The 19,594-nt window shown below is 38.8% G+C and overlaps 1 protein-coding gene across 2 annotated transcripts in view; it reads left to right on the top strand.

Moving 5' to 3' along the window:
* LOC129267117 (cell adhesion molecule DSCAM-like) overlaps positions 1-19,594 on the top strand; it is a 42,929-nt gene that overhangs the window by 6,229 nt on the left and 17,106 nt on the right. The window contains exons 3-21 of one of the 2 annotated variants that reach the window (XM_064103665.1): positions 1-263; positions 713-982; positions 1,521-1,817; positions 5,980-6,252; positions 6,757-7,035; positions 7,846-7,965; positions 8,585-8,755; positions 9,656-9,952; positions 10,910-11,041; positions 11,478-11,651; positions 12,465-12,535; positions 12,836-13,067; positions 13,810-13,956; positions 14,712-14,867; positions 15,564-15,703; positions 16,422-16,575; positions 17,405-17,522; positions 17,932-18,092; positions 18,619-18,639. The exon at positions 1-263 is cut by the window's left edge and continues 16 nt beyond it. In XM_064103665.1, coding sequence (XP_063959735.1) covers positions 1-263; positions 713-982; positions 1,521-1,817; positions 5,980-6,252; positions 6,757-7,035; positions 7,846-7,965; positions 8,585-8,755; positions 9,656-9,952; positions 10,910-11,041; positions 11,478-11,651; positions 12,465-12,535; positions 12,836-13,067; positions 13,810-13,956; positions 14,712-14,867; positions 15,564-15,703; positions 16,422-16,575; positions 17,405-17,522; positions 17,932-18,092; positions 18,619-18,639 — 3,476 coding nt within the window. The remainder of the gene's footprint in view (positions 264-712; positions 983-1,520; positions 1,818-5,979; positions 6,253-6,756; positions 7,036-7,845; positions 7,966-8,584; positions 8,756-9,655; positions 9,953-10,909; positions 11,042-11,477; positions 11,652-12,464; positions 12,536-12,835; positions 13,068-13,809; positions 13,957-14,711; positions 14,868-15,563; positions 15,704-16,421; positions 16,576-17,404; positions 17,523-17,931; positions 18,093-18,618; positions 18,640-19,594) is intronic. The other variant, XM_064103666.1, reaches the window with a different exon arrangement.

The raw sequence follows: 19,594 nt of genomic DNA on the forward strand, positions 1-19,594 counted from the left end.
TCCAGAACTTATCCAGTCCAAGTCTGATTTCACGTTGCGAGTTGGTGAGACGGTCGAGCTTCCGTGCGTTGCTAGCGGATACCCGTTGCCCACCTATCAATGGTCGAAAGATGGCGCCCTAATCACACCTGGCGATTCTCGGAGTTTTCGTGGCGGTAACCTGTTGCTAAGCAACGTGCAGCTGGATAATGCTGGTCGCTATGACTGTGAAGCAGTCAATGAGCTGGGTACTGTCAGTACAACACGTAATGTTATTGTTAGAGGTACGTTCGAGGGTTATATTATGGCCTTATTCCCAAGAGTACCACACGATTACATTAAATATTCAAACAATGTTAATACAGTTTACTAGCTTGGTTGGCCCAGTTTATAATCCTTACATCCTTATCTACAAGTCAGAATGACACAATCAATTTGTCCATATATTTAATCAATATCCATAGAGATACTGTACGTATAAGTAAATTTATTCAAACAACCTATATCTTGTTTAGTTATTAGCATGTCTACTAACTGGAAGAGTAATTGGTGATGTTACCATGGTAACGGTTCTAGAATTTATTCCAATCAAAGACCTGTGCCAGCAGACAAAGTTCATGTGCATCATTTCAAGAATTTGGTGTTGAGTAACACTAGTTAACCTTCTTCACATGTATAAAAACATCTACTGTTATTAATGTTACTTACTCGTAATTCTAATTTTGTTTTGAAGACTCGATAGCTGTATACTTCTACCCTCAAAAACGGAGTGTCGACGTTGGAGCGTTCGCAACCTTCAACTGTTCTGTATCTGGCTATCCGATAGAGCAGGTAACGTGGTATAAGAACGCTCAGCCATTGGATGGAGATGACCGCGTCACTGTCTATGAAAATGGTACAATGGTAGTAGCGGGCATGCGCAGAGATGACAGAGGAATGTACCAGTGCGTGGCTACGAATAGCTGGCAGACACAAGAAGCAACAATGCAACTTTCTCTTGGTGGTAAGCGAATGGTTCAGTTTTCAAAAAGAAAAACTAACTCAAGTATAAGTATATAAGTATATAGGTATAAGTATTTATTTATTGTCCATAAATGGAAAGTTTTCTTGTTTACATGCTGTGCAAAAACAAAATAAAGACAACATATTATATACATTTATACACATGTAACATGAACAATGAAATCTACATTTGGAAAATGATGATAAGCATAATATTACTTACATAATAACTTAGACTTGAACAAAATACTACTCAAAGAACTAAATCATTTACCAACCAATTTAGGTATTATAACCAGGTGTACATTGTCATTTGATACAGATTTCTATCAAGTTGGCCTAATTCTTATCAGTCACTAAACACTTTATTAACCAAGCATGAAAGCTTATTCAAATTAATGGACTTTTTTAGTCTAGAAGTAGAAAAGCTCATTAAGATCAACCCTTGTTATGAGTTAGGTATAACATTTAGTTTGATCATGATAGTAATAAGTAGCTGTATCAATATAAACGCGGGTTGATTATTTGTTTTATTTCAGCCGCGAAACCGATCATGTTGGCACACTTCACAAACCAAACGCTCCAACCCGGGCCTAACCTCCAGCTCTCCTGCACCGTAGCAGGCAACCCAACACCGGATGTGACCTGGCTTAGGGATGGCTTGGCGATACCAACTGACCCCAGGTATACATTTAATGACGTCATCAATGAAGATAGTGACGTCATAAGTTATTTGAATATATCGCGGTTGGTTAGTGAGGATGGAGGATTGTATCGGTGCGAAGCAACGAGCGTGTTGGGTGCAGTACAACATGAGGATCGCATCAATGTTATAGGTAAGATAACCAATCTCATGTAAAACAAAAGTAATAGGGGGAGGGGAGTGTACCATCGATGTAAGAAAAATGGATAGAGCAACAACACGCTGTTTTGAAGCCATTGGATAAATTAAAAGTTCAAAGGTCAAACGCGCACAAAGTTCCACGCTATTTTGTTTTTCTCTCGTATGGGTGCTTGAGTGTTGTGTTTCCTACCAGTTGTTACTGGTACTTGCGTAATGGAGTACTTTTCCTGTAGCTCTCGTGTGTACGACATCATGCAACGAGCTCGATCCATTTTTTTAAATATATCGATGGGGTGTACAAGTTTTAGTGTGACATCGCACATCTTGGTTGCATTGCCGATGGGAAGATCATTCGTAATCTCAACATTCAAATGTTCATAACTTTCTTTATATTTATACATTTTTTCTCAAGCTTTCAATGCTTTGTTAAATTATTGTTTCTGTTTTCACGCAAGCTGCCTTGTTCTCAAAGGATTTCATTCTCTTTTAATAAGGCCTACAAGTGTGTGACAGAAATGAATTCACCAAACAATATTTACACCTGAATATTTCGCCTCATTTATTCCTTCCAATTTCTTTGAGGCTTTAACCCTTTTTAACCACCTTAAAGATAATGTTAGAAATCTTAATATATAATAAACCTCATCTACACCCATGATGGTTACACGGGCCTAATTACAATTGGCAGGCAAAAGATATTCATTCAAGCCAACCCATTCTCAATTTTTAAATTTGATATTGCTGATTGACAAAAATGAATGAATATGACTGAAAATCTAACACTGATTCTCGGGAGGTTACCTACTGAACTTTTTTTTCCAAATTGGAAAGATATGTCTCTACTTTGGAACTATTCTTTTTACTGGCGGAAGAATTAGGGCCATTTTACTCTCTCAAGTGATGAATTTGATCATGTCAGGTTTATTCTTCATAAATGCCGATTTATTTTTAAAATGAGCCGGTCAAGATACCCTTTTCTGGTCAAATATGGAATGTCAGACATATATCCTATCCACTGGTAGTAAACATTCAACCCTCGAATTTCCTCCTTATTTTTTATGAATGTTTTTAAGTGGTACTTTAACACACGAGTCTATGGGAAATTATTCAAGCCTGTGATACCTGATTGCCCTTTCTCTGGAATCACTTACAGAACACCCCCACCGTCGTTAACCCCTTCTCTCCTCCTTTCCCTTATTCGGTTCAACACTCTTATTAATCAGAAGTATAAAGTAAAAAATATCACTGGATTTTTGTTTTTCGATAATAGGATTTTTCCTGTATCCGAAATACGTCGAAATCATGAATCAATTTGCGGAGACAACACGGTCTGCACACAGTAGAAACGCTGTTTAAAATGTTATACAAGTGCATGTAGTTTACTATACGAAACTTAAAATATTTCTTTAAAACAAATTATGAAAAGTTTAAACAAGTTTTTAAAATCTTAAACAACAAAGTTTAATTTTCAATAGATTATGAATGGCATGGTTGTTTAAACTGTTAAACAACTTCTGCAAGATTTATACAGTAAACAGCGTTGTATAAACTTATTTACAGCGGTTTTACTGTGCAACAGGTCGTTTATTCAAGCTAGAGAGAGAAATGAATTTAACTATACGGATCTACTGAAAGAAAAATTGGTATTAGAACACAAGCAATTCCTTGAATATATTATGCAAATGACCTATAAAGACGGGTTTGTTCTATCAGTTGGACGGAGTGATATGCTGTTGGTAGCTGTGCAATGTGGCAGTTCGGTTTGCTCTCGACAAAAGATCCCGGATGCTAATAACATGCTGTCCGACAGGACAAATATTGTGCTATGTTTACTCATCTGTTTGCGGGGTGTAATAGATAAATGCGTCATTCGTGTTGCTGGGGAAGCTCGAGGGAGTAGGGTGAGGAGCATGGACCCATGTGCTGCCCCACGACCCGATATCACATGCCCGGCTACGAATATATTCTGCCTGACACGATGGCTGAGTGGTCGAATGCCTGCCTCATGATCGGGAGGTTGGGGGTTCGATCCCCGGCCGAGTCATGCCAAAGACGTGAAAAATAGGATCTTCTGGCTTCTCGTCAACTAATCGGCATTTAAAAAACAGGGCCCGCTTGAAAAGTAGCTGCCCTCGATAACTAAGAGTTAGCTGGGAGTTTCACTCATCGTTGTACGTAGGATTCAAGAGCATAAAAATGCATTGTCAAATGCCCTTCTTAGCAAAGAACAATCAATAAGTCTTTGTCGAAAATTTGTGAATTAAAACAGCAGTTTATTTAGTCATTGACTCTGAACGAATGACATTTGTGCAATTTTTCGCCATCGAGACTTAGGACGTAATTGCTGTTCCAGTCTACCTATTTTCGACAAAGATCCCCAGTAGTTCTTTGTCAGGACGGGCATTTTCAATAGATTTGCTTTGTTTTTTAATCATCCGTACGTCGCGAAGCGATAACTATGATTGGGCCAAGTAAGAAATGAAATGTGAATTCGTGTTAGGTGGATTAGAATCACACCAGAATAGATTGGAATTAAAAAAAACCTTTAAAAGTATACATACAGTTCACATGTTTGTAAGTTATCAACCTCATCAAGTTCGGTTCCAGTTCTTATACATTTGAATAAATGAACCCCTCCCACCACCACTCCCACAAACACCCTTTATTCCAATCCGCCATCGGGATTCGCCAATATATCTCGTGCCACCCCGACAGGCTTGCTTGTAACATTTTCTCTTGGCAGATATCCAGCCGACAGAAATAAACTGCCAGATGTATATATTATATCCCTTTTGAGGTGTATATCAGTTATCATTTTTAGCATTGGAATGTACTCATAGTTTTCAATACGTAAATATTGGAAAAAAAAAAGCAAATGTACAAAATAAAAGAAAATCTTCATCTGGGATTACGTCGCAGATGACTAGAATGCGCATGAGATATTGGGATGCTTTAAAGACCAATATATACTTTCGAATGTTAGTAGTATACGCATAATGGGATGGAAATGGTTTCAATAATTGCCCCTATCTTGAGTCAATGCTCAAGTCACGCAGGACATGCGACTTTTTGCTATCTTTTGAGATCTTATGCAAAATATTACATGTATTTTGACCAGGACGACCAACCGTAAAAGAAACACATTTGGGCGCGTAAAGTAATCAGCTGGAATTTCTTTTTTTATCACAGGATTGTTTTTCATTCATCCAAAGTGAGAGCTTGCGGGATGCAATGGTTCAACTATTCCATTGTTAGTATAGTCGAGTGGTTATAGCTGTAAGGCAATCTCAGACACGTGCACTGAACAAAGAAAGGGAACAATGCCCCTCCCGCTATGCATTGACGCTGGCGTGTGCCAACGAATTGGGATACTCTCCCCAACATGGATTTATTTGTGGGACTAAGCAGTGATATCAATGGCATTAGACGTGTCAGGGCGGCTGGTGTTGGGTACATTATTCAAGTAATATCTTTTTATTTCTTAGGGATATCGCAGTGCGTGGTGTTATCAAACGCTGAGCAAACATAGATCATAATAAGGTATATTTTCTCGTCTGGTTTCATTGCGACCCGTCTGTATGAAACTGGATAAAGACCCCTATAAAATTTGACTGTAATCTGGATTGCCACCAAGCATGAATATCATGTATGGATCGAGGGACGCATTTTTAAAATAAAAAACAATCATCTCTGTCTGTGTGCAATTGAACAAATATCCAAAGTCTCCAAAACATTTCTGTTATTCATTTGTGTGTTTTTTTTCTTCAAAATCCTTATTGCAACAAGGGTTTGGTATGCGATTTGTATCATAAGATACCTATTGCCATGGAGTAGGAAGAAATTAATTGGGTGACATTTTCGTTTGAAATGATTCTAGCTGCCAAAGCTTTTATAATAATAAGCAAATAGCTCTCCTGAACACAAATGATGTTGCATTGATGCTGGAAGCCGAAAGTTGGCGCTCTGCAACGTACTTGAAATAACGCGTTGATTATTTATTCAGCTCGATTTAAAGGGACACTCGCAATCCTCCATTCCCGATGATATCATTTGGAGCGAATATAGTAAAACAATTATTTTATAAAATTATACTGGGGCAAATTCAACTTACCTTCATGATTTTTAAGGATTCTGTCATTCATCTTTAATTCCAGGTCGACCCTTAGTGCGCCCTCTACCGGATGTGATCGCCATAGACGGCACCGATGTTTCCATCCATTGTCACGTAGTTGGATTCCCTATTACATCTATCACGTGGTACAAAGGTTTAACTACACTTCCCTCTTCAATGCGACACACTGTGTTCCCCAATGGAACACTGGTTATTGCTGACGTCACATCGTACGGTGATGGTGGAGAGTATACCTGTGTCGCTAGCAACGCTCGGGGAGATCGCTCGGCATCTGATATGGACCTCATTGTTAAGGGTAAATAGATTGTTACGTTTGCCAAAGTAAAATTTTCTTAACTGAATCCTCATCTCCTCAGTGAAGTTATATTACTTTTATTAGAATTAGAGCTTACATCAGCGAATATACCCGGTAATTCTAGAATGGACAATAATCCAACTGTGAACGCATTTTACGGCGGTTTCCTCGCACTCCACGGTGTGTTTCTTTTTTTTTCAAAGATGAACTTACTATTGGAAAGACACCTGCGGGATAGCTGGATCAAAAACATGGATCTGACTTATAAATAAAATAACTTACCAGGCAAAGAAATGAGAAGGCATGTGCTGTGCATGCCATTTAGAACAGGTCATGACTGAAATGGAAGTTGGATTCAGTTCGTAAGATTGATGATGAATAAGTTAAAAAAAAATTTCAAAACACCATCTGTGCTAACTTTGTTGTTCATCCTGCAACGGATCGTACATTGTAGACAAAGTATCTTTGCAAATAATTATATTATCACTTAAATGCACCTAACAGTTCCCCCGGTTATCCAGCCAATCGAACCCCTTACTCTACGACAAGGTCAGAGAACTCAACTCATGTGCATCGTGACCCGTGGTGACCTCCCCATTCACTTCCGGTGGCTCAAAGATGGTGAAGCCATTCCTCATGGGGTTGGGATCGAGTTTGTGAACGGGACCTTTTCAAGCTCTTTGGTCATAGCTGATGCGTCTACCGTGCATGATGGCCGCTATACGTGTGAGGCCAGTAACCTAGCCGCGGCAGTCAACTACACAACAGCTCTTACTATTCAAGGTAAGTTTCCAACAAGGTTCCTTTAGAATCATCCCCTCGTTTAATTAAATCTTCTAATTTTTCCTATACATCACCTGGTTTCCGGGGGGGGGGGGGGGGGGGAGTCAAATATATTGCTGTACACATGCGTGACCAAATTATTTCCAAACACCCCCCTGAACAAGTTTTTCGCGGGCTTTATTTACACATTTTGGCCACTAAACAAGTTGTCGCCAAAATATGACAACGGGGAAAAAGCTTGGGGAAGAAATATCCCCTAAACACGCTTGGCTAGTCTGCTTTGGAAAAAATACCCTAAATACGTTTGACCCTGCGATTGAACATTGACAAGTCTTCCAAAACCACCCTTTTTCTTGAAAATCGGTGTGTTTTATACCTTTAACGAGTGCACGCGCGGCCCGCGTCCAAAACTGAAATGAAAAAACACCCCTTTAAACGCGTTTTTTAGTCACGCATGTGTACAGCAATATATTTGACTGCCCCTCAAGATGCTTTACCTATCTGCATAGCTCGTCATATGTTCTATCGAGGAAAGATTACACTTAAAAAGAGTTATCATCCATACGTTCGGTTGTGGTAATGGGTTTCAAATGCTATAGCTAAGTACTATTGACCATTATGGTAATGGTTTTCCGTTTCATAAATCAATGTAAGGATTAACCCACATTCAAACCTTAATGGATTCTTAAAAATTCTATTCAAAATGCAGATGGAATCCAATATGTCATTTTTATCTTCGGAGATATTCATTATCTGATATCAGCAAAATTACAAACCAAATATGATTCGTTAATACTTATCTTTATACAGTACCACCTCGATTCGTCGTTGAGCCACACAATACAGCGGTAGTTCTAAATCATACAGTAGTGATAGCATGTATGGCCAATGGAAAACCGAATCCTGATGTGCAATGGAAAAAAGCTCCAGGTAAGAAACATGTATTTCCCGTCACCATTATCAGCTTTCTCGCCTCCCTGCTCTTCATCCTTTTTCCTGCTTCGCCTAAAGATGGCGCTTGTCAGTAACATGGATTTGCTGTCCGTTTAAGATGACGTTTCTTTTCCATTTGTTTTTGGTTTTATCTCTTTATTTCGTAATCTCTTTCAGTGTACTGTGTTAAAATATTATTCGGGAGTGTAGTTGAAAATTATTTAAAAATACGATTACTGTTATGTTTTCACTCCCCACTCTTATATCTTCGTTATCATTTTTTTGTTTTTTTTTCTCGTTCTCTCCCCTTTTACTCCGTATCATTCTCTCTCTATTTAAATTCAACTTTCTATCTCTTTTCACTCCCCACGCTCCCTCTCTTTCTTATGATTATTAATTATTGTTGTTTCTTCTTGCTGTTTGATCTTCTTTCTTTGTCATTCTTCTATCTATCTATCTACCTATCTATCGTTTCTTTCTTTCTTTCTCTTCCCCTTCTCTCTGTCTATTTTCCCTCCATTTGAATTTCCCTTTTTCTATCTCTTCCCTCGTCATGTTCACTCTCTCCCCCGCTCCCTCCCGCTTCCTCTATCTCCCTCTTTATCTCTCATGTCAGGTCCAACGACGGCCAATTTCCGTGACCTCCCTGATGACCCTCGGTTTGAGATGCAGGAGAACGGATCTCTAGTTATCCGGGAAGCCCGGGTAGAGGATGCCGGGTATTATTTGTGTCACATCAGCAACAGCGTTGGTATGGACAGCAAAACAGCTACACTCACGGTCTTTGGTAAGCGCTTCAGCCACACCAACGAAACCGACTCCAAACCGACCGATGGTATGTCATTGGTTATAACGTAATAACATTGATCGGTCTGGAGTCGGTTTCCAAATGTGACAGCAGCTTCAAGTTTAACGATACTCGAAACATTATAATTGCATCCCCTGCTTTCATAACAAAATAACTTTTGAATGCAATTAAATCATAATGGAATCAACCATATGAGGGACATTAGCAACGCTTTAAACAGTGTCTCGAAGACCTATATACTATGCAACATTTATGAATACTTGAAAAAATTCACATACCTAGAAGGACCGGTTCATGTTGCAGACACTGCAATTTTGCACCGCCAATCAGAACCGCGAGCAGACACGGCAATTTGTCTACGTGTAACACGAAGCCGAGTCTGCACCGGCAATTGCCTGATTGCTCACCTCGTTCACTTATTGTGACGACAATGCGCATGGCGTAGAATGTGCGCAGAGCCGATTCTGCACCGCGAGCTGTGACAGCGTGTAAACACGATGCAAGATAACCCGAGAGCCGATGCAGCGTGTAAACACGGTATAAAAGGTCTAAGAATCTTGTTCCATTTAATGTGAATTATGAAGATTTTTTTTTCACAAATGCTGTTCTGTTAATTTTTATATATTGAATGATTTTTTATATCTTTATTGTCACGTTGGATCAGTAACAGCAGAACGTCACCATTAAACTAACTGAACATACCGAAAACGTCACCTTAGAATGCACAGTTGTAGCGCTTATGGCCCAATATTTATGTTCTATTATTCACTTCCGGTACTTGTTTTCTATTGAGCAAATTGAATGATTACTTATATTGAATAATCGTTGCCCTCATTTGTACGATTATCTACATTGAATAATTCTTTGTTCTCTAAACAGTCCCCGCCACGTTTGCACAGCAACAGCAGAACGTCACCGTCGAACTCACCGAAAGCATCACCTTAGAATGCACAGCTACGGGTCATCAACCGCTCGAGATCATGTGGTCGAAGAATGACGTTCCATTCAATCGCTTGTCTACGTCACGATATGATATCGAGACGGTGACTGATGGCGATAGTGTACTGTCTAGTATGACTATCTTCTCTGCGGTACGAGATGATACAGCTACCTATATCTGCCTGGCTCAGAATCTACATGGCGCCGATGAGCACGTCATACAACTTTGGGTTCAAGGTATGCAATACGACATCGAGATACAACAACTAGATACAGTTCGTCGTGTACTGCCGCACACACGACCTTGAATCTAAATGAAAAGTACCCACTGACACAATTAACAGTATACGGGGCCACACCAATACGTAAAAAACAACATGCACATGAAAGAGAGAAGAAAAGTGTGGAACTTAGTGCGCACTTGACCTGTTCTGGAGTATCTTTAAGTTTTTCCGGTGTCCTCAAGAGAGCCCTTTGTTGCTCTATCCTGTAATTTTGATATCGACGCAATACCATCTAGTTTTCACTCAGCGACGTATAGAACTACTGAGCAGTCTTTGTTAAAAAATTGTAACAAAAACATCTGTTTAGTCCTTGATTCGGAGCTGACGGAACTCGTAAACGCTGGAAAAAAGAACACAAGTTACACAGTGTGATCACGGTGTGTTCTCATAGTGGACTATGTGAAAATATTATTAAAACTGTTAAATTGCTCGAATTTAGCAGTGTGAAGGTGATTTCACATTGTGTTCCACACTATACAAACACACTGTGTCACAGTCTGGGTGACACTGTGTTTTTTCTAGCAGGGGTTCCCTGTGATATACATTCCGGATTCAAAATAAATATAGTTGGATATTTCTAAATCGAACTCTGGATTTAATTCAAATTTTGAAGACAAATCTTAAACGATTAGAATGCATACCTGTATAGTTTGTATTTAAGAACCTGGCACGGTGGTCCATTGGTAAAACGCTAGCCTCATGAACGGGCGGGAGGCTAAATCTTTGATTTTGTCCGACTGCGTTGCATTAGTTATTTTACGATGTATCAATATAAAATACTTCTGCAATTGATATTCCAATGACTAACAGACAATAACGATTAGCAAAAAATACGTATTTTTAATGGCATTGACCACAGGGCTTCCCTGACACGTTACTTCGGTATTTTCAAAACTCTGATTTGTTGCAGAAAAACCAGAGCCCCCGACAGACCTACATGTCGTGAACAAGACGAGTAGAGGTGTGCTGCTGTCATGGCAACCAGCATTTGACGGAAACAGTCCCGTGACGGGTTTCACACTTGAATACAAAAATGCATCAGGTAAGAGAAGCAATTGTCTGTCTTATATGGATGCCTCATGGTCCTGACTTTCGTCTTTGAAGGAGAGGGTCATGGGTTCGAATCCCAGCCATGGCATGTTTCCCTTCAGCAAACAATTTACCCACATCATGCTGCGCTTTATCCCGGTGAGGTAAATGAGTCGGGGTTAATTCCTTGGATGCGCTGCTGATGAAGTAACAGTCCCAGCCAAAGCCGTAAAAGCTGGGGCAATAATAGTAACGCTTTGTATAATCTGGCAAAAAGTGTCCAGTTATTATTACCATCATATTGTTGCTCGGAAATGGATTTACATAACTTAATTTTTTACACTTTAGATACATGCGAATAACAATAAAATAATAAATATATATCGTGTGCTTCTCTTCCTATCGCTTAAATGCCATCAGAATAACACACTTTTCTTCTCATTTGATAGATGCTTGGCAAACAGGTTTGCCCCAGGAACACGTACCTGCTGATTTAATCGGCTACCAGTATAGTATCAAGCACCTACATCCAGCCTATACTTACCATGTCCGGATATTCGCATTCAACGCGATTGGAATCAGTGATCCAAGCAAAGAGATCCTCTTTGATACCGAAGAAGAAGGTTGGTGTGCTGAAGTTTTAAGGTCGCGTTACGACCTTCTTTAAATTCCCCTTATATTTAATGGAGGACAGATCAGAATGTCTTTACGAAAATTGGAGTGCTTTCAAGAATGTTTGGGTTACGCGACATGACTCTTTGTATATTTGCCTGATAATTGGTGAAAGGGATTGGTAAAAAGATGCATTTTGTAGATTTTGCAGGGTATACCGTCATGACCGTTGTATCCCAAACGCTGGGCTCGAACTGTTACAAAGAGCTTGTTTTAATAAGTTCTAGGCCCCGTCTTAGAAAGAGTTACTATTGATCCAATATGTATCTCTACCATAGCCTTGACATTTTCTACACAGCAGAGATGTTTCTGTCCCTTCACAATCTACTTACATAAAGCAAGGGCCTTAGTAGGCCTAAGGATACAGGTAGTCTACGAATAGTCCCTAATATCGCTCCCTGAGGCACACCATGATATATGCACATGCATATGATATGTTATGATGCGTGTTCAATAATGCCGTTGTGTATGCATTCTCGCAGTTTCTCTTGGGAGACCAAATAATGGGATTCGCTGTTTTAGGTCTATATAGATGCACATGCAGAAGGAAGTGCCCCACTGCCCCTACTCCTACATCGGGGTGGTGCCAGTCGCCTGTTCAAGTGAGAATGGTTATTTTTCAAGGATATTATTTTCCTCCCAAGGCATTTAAATGTTGAACATCTCTTTTACTTGTGATATGTTCCCAGGGTAATAAGTCACTGTTACACGAATATGGAATTAATGAAGATATTGAAAACGTTTCATTTCCTTTTTTTATGCAGCACCGTCTGGTATTCCTTTGAATATTGAGATCGACGCCTTGAGCTCTCAAAGCATCCAAATAACGTGGAGAGTAAGTATTCAGTCTATGTAGTTCTTTAAACGCCATTAAGCTCGGATCAATGTGGGGGGGGGGAGCTTGTTAATTTCTTATTGGCTATTTGGTCTGTGTGATGGTAAAAAAATACTTGTCATTTTCTCCTAGACAGGCGGGAAGTCAACATTGGAACACAGCAGAAACAAAATTCGTCAAGGTGTGATGCGTTTGGATGTTATCTTAACATGGCCCTTTTTTCTTCAGATTATAAGTACAATCAATGATCTATGAGGCTATGAAATTAAAACTTATATTTTCTTCACATTCATTTCTTAGCAACCACGAGCAGATCTTCAAAACGGATTTCTTCTCGGCTATCACATTCAGTATCGTGATCCGCATTCACCCTTTCAATCTCGGATAGTTCCGGTTGAAACCAATTACATTGAGAGTCGGACTTTGACTAACCTTAAGAAGTTTACCCGCTACACCATTCAACTGAGAGCTTATAACCGGGTCAATGTCGGACCATGGTCTCCCCAACAGTTTGTTACAACTCTGGAAGATGGTGAGTATTTTTCGGGGGAGATAATAGTAGTCCCAAAATTATCGAGAACTGGGTATTTTTGTTATCTATCTGAATCTTCTATTACCACCGCCTTCCGTTTTTTCCGTTTCGTTGTTTAAATACCTAACGCCTACTGCCATCGTCTGCATATGAAACTTTAATTCTTCAAACTTAGTCCACTTAAATCTTTCAACCCACCTAATATCATGAATGTTCATAAATAATCCCTAGCCTCTCAAGCGGCATTTAGTTATACCATCTCTGTCTAATTATATCTCATTTTGCCATGTTCTTCCTTTCAGCATTTGTATGTCTGTTTGCAAGTCTTTATTCCATTTTAGGTTGTAAATGGTTCACACTAATTCAGAATGGGATTTCCACTCAATGGCTCCTTAGGCTGCTCTTCTTGAGCGTTATAGGCATACACACAATAATACGAAATAAACTAAATAGGCCTAATATAGTTGTATATGACTATCAATGACTTCATATATTGGAAACATGAATACTTACATGTAGAGGTAATGATATCCTTCAATGTCCATCAACTCTCAAGTGAATATTTTTAGGAGTTGCCGACGTATTTGTGGTCATTCTAGAGGACATAAGAACAAGGCTAAATGCTACGACTATTGCATTCTGAGGAAGCAATCAAGGAGTGTGTTGATTATTGGGAACTTGAGCTGGCGCTATTACACATGCCAGTTTAATTTGTCTTTAACTAATAAATGTTTTGTTTCAGTTCCGAGCGAAGCCCCACATGATGTCTCCGCCAGATCAGTTGGGTCAACAAACATCATGGTCTTCTGGAATGCACCTGACCAAGAGTCCTTGAATGGCATCTTACAAGGATACAGAGTCTACTACAGACCAATCAGAGAACATGAAGGTAGGTTGCTATGGAAACAAGGTCTACTACAGACCAATCCGGGAGAATGAAGGTAGGTTGCTATGGAAACAAGGTCTACTACAGACCAATCCAGGAGCATGAAGGAAAGTTGCCATGGAAACAGTGTCTACTGCAGACCAATGAAGGAACACGGATGTATGAAATAATACAATGCATCCTACAAGTGCACATATAAACCTAATTCACAACTAGGTTTCCCTTTCATTTCAACAATAAAATAATGATAGGAAAAATAGAGTATACCTTCTTCCTCAACTGTGGGAACATTTTCTGTCGGTGAAGATCAGGGGAGCGTTTCATGAAAGGACTTGTCGGACGTTTTATCCGACAGTTACCATAGTAACAGTACCTCTCAGCCAATCAACATCAGAGAAAGATGTCAGATCTGACAACTTGTCGGATGAAAATGTTGATGAAACACTCGCCAGGTTCTCGATTTTCCTAGAAAGAGGAACGCAGACCTAAAGCTCTTTTTTTTTATTGTTTTATTATGGTCCATGTTACTTGGTGAGACGATTATCAAAGAAAGATCAATTTTCAAAACTTATTAACATGAAGAAGGGTTCTGGTTACCGTAGTTAAAGAGAAGATATCATTTGTTTTCCAATATTTTCATTATTTTTTCATTATGTATATTGTCCTATTTACCATATCAATTTAAGCCATATAAAGCGATAATTTGTTTGTAATACCTGCACTTTATTATACCATCTTGTCTGATATTTCTCATGAAGATGAACTGGATTACCAAATTTACGAAACAACCGAGCTATTTGCTGAGCTTCACAACCTACAGAAGTTTACAAACTACAGTATATCAGTGGTGGCCCATACACGAGTTGGAGAAGGAGTGAGAAGCGAAGAGAAGATAGTTCGAACAGAACAAGATGGTAAGAGTACTAAGATCAATGTCCAATAAACATCACCTCTGGAGTTTCAGGGCTGGCACTTTTAGAGTATGAATTCAAACCTTGTCCAACATAATTTTGGCAATCGAAAACACCCCTTTCCTGTAGGAAAATGACAATTCTTTATTATTTTCAGACTTCTTAATCAGTTCATCCCTAGGCTTTTCAAGGAACTTACTTTCGATTGCAAATAAAACTTATATCCCCGAATTAACTGCCATGGGGAATTGAAAGAAAGTTCAAATTAGCCTTCAATCGAAGGATTTGCATAAGATTATTGGGCTAACGCTTGATTTGGAATTGAACGGGAGTTTCTTGCAATGTTCCGTTGGTCATATAGAACCAAAATAATTACCTTTTTTTTTAGATTACAGAGAGCCGAAAAAACAGTCACAGTGGAAGCCTAGCACTCGGATACTCTACAAGTTTATATTCTTTTTTCCTTAACCATGTTTTATTTAGTAAAACAGATTACAAACCATGGGTGGTAGCCCAATTCAGTAAAAAAAAATCCCAACGGTGACTCCCAAATGGTACGGACAAAGATGACTTTTTTCATTACGCCATACTTTCATACACGTATAACGGAACAATGAAGCAATAACAGAAACGACAAGAAAAAGGGGGGGGGGGGGAAGCTCGATGAATCAAATTTCTTATTCCATTCATTGTTTCTAGTTCCTGAAGCCCCTGCGGACATCAAAGCGCATGCTGCTTCACCTACAAGTATCATGGTCTCTTGGCTCCCGCCACTCTATCTTAATGGAATCATCACACACTATCATCTTAACATCCAATATCGAGAAGGAGAAAACGAGGTAAAAACCACGTTAAATTAGGTTTGAACCTAATGTGATGTGATCTTCGTCAACTATATAATATTTTACTATTCTGTATTACATGTATGTTATTTTTGTCACTTGGAATGGAAAAGATGACCTTCCGGTTCTAGTTATTTAGTTCCTTTTCCGGCATCCATGTGACTCTCCTTATCCTATTCTTTGTATATTACAGTTGTCTATATCTTTGCTTATGCCGAATAAAATAATTATAATAAGAAAAAAAAGCCGTGCTTGCTCGTGGTCGTACACAGGATTTGTCTGGGAGAGGGGGAGATGCGTATCCAATTTTGAAAAAAAAAATGAAAAGCGAGTGAGCGAAACCCACCGAGCTTGTCTTTGTGGCACTTTCGCATATTTTTTTAGCGAATTTGAAGGATTTTGTGCAAACTTTTTGGTGAATTTTGTGAAAATTTTCAGAAACAAATTGAAGTTGCCCCCTATGATGTGTACGGCCATGTGCTTGTTGATTTCTATACATATATTTTTGACCTTTAAGAACAATGTCGACCATTGCTTTTGAACAATGCCCAATGATGCGTTGTTCACAAGTCGCTCATATATGTCAGTTCCTACACGTCTTTTTCATGAAGTTTGTAGGAAGAAAACATTTGAAATATTTCAAAAGTGTAATTAGTAGAATTTATTGATATGGAATAGGGTCTACGTTTTATCAAATATATCTATGATATTACAGGTACGGCAGGAAAAGGAGTTGGATCCTACGACGTTTTACTATCTGGTAGAAGACTTGCAGACGGACTACGAATATGATTTCTGGGTGAAGGCCAGCACCATAGCCGGACAGGGAGAATCAAGCCGAATTGCTACTGAGATACCGATGTCCAGAGGTAATAATTGAGGTGTTAAGGAAACCCATGGGGGCAAAAAAGATTTTTTATTAATGTTCCCCTTAATTTCACCTCTATTTTTATTCTGGTATGCAATGTATCTGTACGAATTCAATGAACACCATCGATCTTCAATCAACTAATTTGAACGCGGTTCTGAGCGTAGCAAATTCGGAGCCCTGTGTCGCTACTAAATCGTGTCAATAAAAGGATCTTCATCGTATGATTTCTTTCAAACACTATCTTTCTATTATTTTACCTTATTACATGTATATCAACTGATCAAAGTTAATCATTAGGATAGACTGAGAAAAATATTTTATTTCTAAGATACTGTAAAATAAAAAAGCCTTACGCATCGTTGCTCGCTTACTGTCGTTTATTCTTGTGGGATCACCTTTTGGGCTCATGTAAGTCTGTGTGAAATATAAAATGAGATTGCAATATCACTTCAAGGCCTACTGATAGAAGGGAGTTTACGCAGCCATTACGCAGACGCTTTCTGGAAGGTAGAGAATCTATTATCAAAAGCCCTTCATGACAAAGTAGCCTTTGTCGAAAATTGGTGAATGAAAACAGCAGTGCCGTCCGTGACTCCGGACAAACGACGCATTTGAAATTTCTCATCAGCTATGAATTTTCGGCAAAGGCATCTCAACTGTTCTTTCTGATTTGATGGGCATTTTCAATAGATTTACTATGTTTTAGATATTGCAGTTGCAATAAGTTGATAACCCCCTAATACTACTAATAAGGCGACTAATAATACTTTTATAGAACAAGAAATGCAAATCTTAAGAATACGGTCGATTCATTTCTTTTAAACCAGTACCGGCTCGCATCATGTCTTTTTCCACAACATTAATGTCGCCATGGAAACGAGCTGTCACCCTAGATTGTCTACCAGTCGGTGATCCAGTGTTGACTGTTGAATGGAAGAAAAACAGGTAAAATATCTAATTTTAGATTTTAATATTCAAATCAGTGGTTTCTTGCTGGATTCGTTCGTTACGGAAGTCTGCAAACATACTGTGCCTACAACATAATCAAATCTTTCAGATTTTACGTGGTGTGGTCTTGGCACTTAAGGTTTTGCTTAAAATAGTTGAAACAGCAAATGGTGCTATAACGTAGATAAATCATAAAAGCTAATTACTAATTATATATATTTTCATTCACTTAATCTCATTAGCTATGATATTTCACTTTGATTTTAATGTGCATCATTATACATGTTGTAATGATGATGATAATATCTTACTTTGATTGTACCAATGCAATCACATTGCTAATAATATCATGCCTTGATTACACGAATGCTATCACATTACCGATGATGTCTACTTTTGATTGCAGGTTACCTAACGTTCTCAAACCAGACGGACGGATCGATATCCTCGAGAATGGATCTCTGGTCATCAAATCCGTACAATCGACTGATGCAGGCAATTACACATGCCGTGCTATTAATGAATACGGTTCATCCGACTCGATTACTGTACGCGTTCAAGTATTGGGTAAGTCGGATATCATACGAACATATTCAATGCATGCGCATGCGCACCAGTGCATGCTCATCTGGTGCAAGCATGGTGGGATGATGCATGTGTAGTTGCATGAACATAAGCATGATACGTATCATATACCCCTCCCTTTAAGATATTAAACTGAATAAACTTTAATAAACTCGTATTAGTAATAAACACAAGTATTTCTTCTGGTGTTGGCTGTTGGCTAGCATGTGTAAGGCCTAAGCCAATTCAAGGGAAACTCATAGGAACTACAAACATTTATATAATTTGCTGATATAATTTTACGATGCACGTAGCATGGAGGATAAAATCTTATATAAGCCTAAATATTGACAATATTATGCATGCCCCCTTTCCTTGCATGGTTTATAAACATTGTGCATGAATTCGTTATATAAATGGCATACAAATGACCCCATATGACAATATCTAACGTGAGTGTATATTATATCGTGCATGGTTTGGACCTGAACTAATTTTGCATATTTCTCTGACGTCATGGTCGATCCAGTGTTGAACGATACGACGGGTAGTAAGTACTTGAAAGCTTTAATTACACAACAGTTGTGCAATATTATTGTCTCGAGAAATCCAAAAGGCTTTATATCTGTCCGTAAGATATGCGTAGAATGACATAAAAATCACCCAATAGTATCCATACCCAAATTTTTAAAATTCCAGGGCATCCCTGTAGCACTGGCGTACCCCCCCCCCAAAAAAAAAAAATAAAAACTTAGAAAAAGAAGAAAAGAAAGAAAGAAAAGGAAATGGAAATTCAGTCAAAATCTACCACAAACGTAGAGTTTGTATAGGAAAGGTCAAAATCTTCGCTCGCTCATTTCACTTGCTTGCACAACGTTGCCAGAACTGGCATAATTATGCTTTCTGGCATAATTTCGACCCTTTTTCGCTTGTAAATTTTTTTTCTGGTGCGAAATCCTTTATTTGTGATTGAAGACCTGTTTTTTTTTTTTTTTGTTGCTTGTCAATTTTTTTTTGGTGGACGGTTTTGCCCCCCCCCCCCTGTGGAAAATCCTAGGGTCCAAAACGGTTTGGCATAATTTTTCGCGATTTAGCATAATTTCGCTGCTCCTCTGGCATAATTGGATTTTTCACTGACCACGCTGTGCTTGCAGCTTCTAGAAATTTTGCCCTATACGTCATGTCTGGCCCTCTCAAATATTTGGGTTATCACGCCGCAAGCCTTACCATAAGACAACGAAAGACCATTTCAAACAGTCTAATATTTCTTTTATAGTGAATAATCTCTTCTCCTTTTGTAAGGTTAGAACTTGAATATCAGTACGATGGAGCCTTGTAAGAATTCATAACGCTGAGGACGGATGTAATATCTTTCGGTATTCTCGAGACAACATGGCAATTAGATCAGAAATCGTTGATTATGGCATGATGCGTCTTTAAATGGACAAAATAGTGCATGTATATTGTTTGGTGTACGGAAAACATGCTTGATCAGATAAAGTCAA

Source organism: Lytechinus pictus, chromosome 8, assembly GCF_037042905.1.
Source record: "Lytechinus pictus isolate F3 Inbred chromosome 8, Lp3.0, whole genome shotgun sequence".
NCBI lineage: Eukaryota > Metazoa > Echinodermata > Echinoidea > Temnopleuroida > Toxopneustidae > Lytechinus > Lytechinus pictus.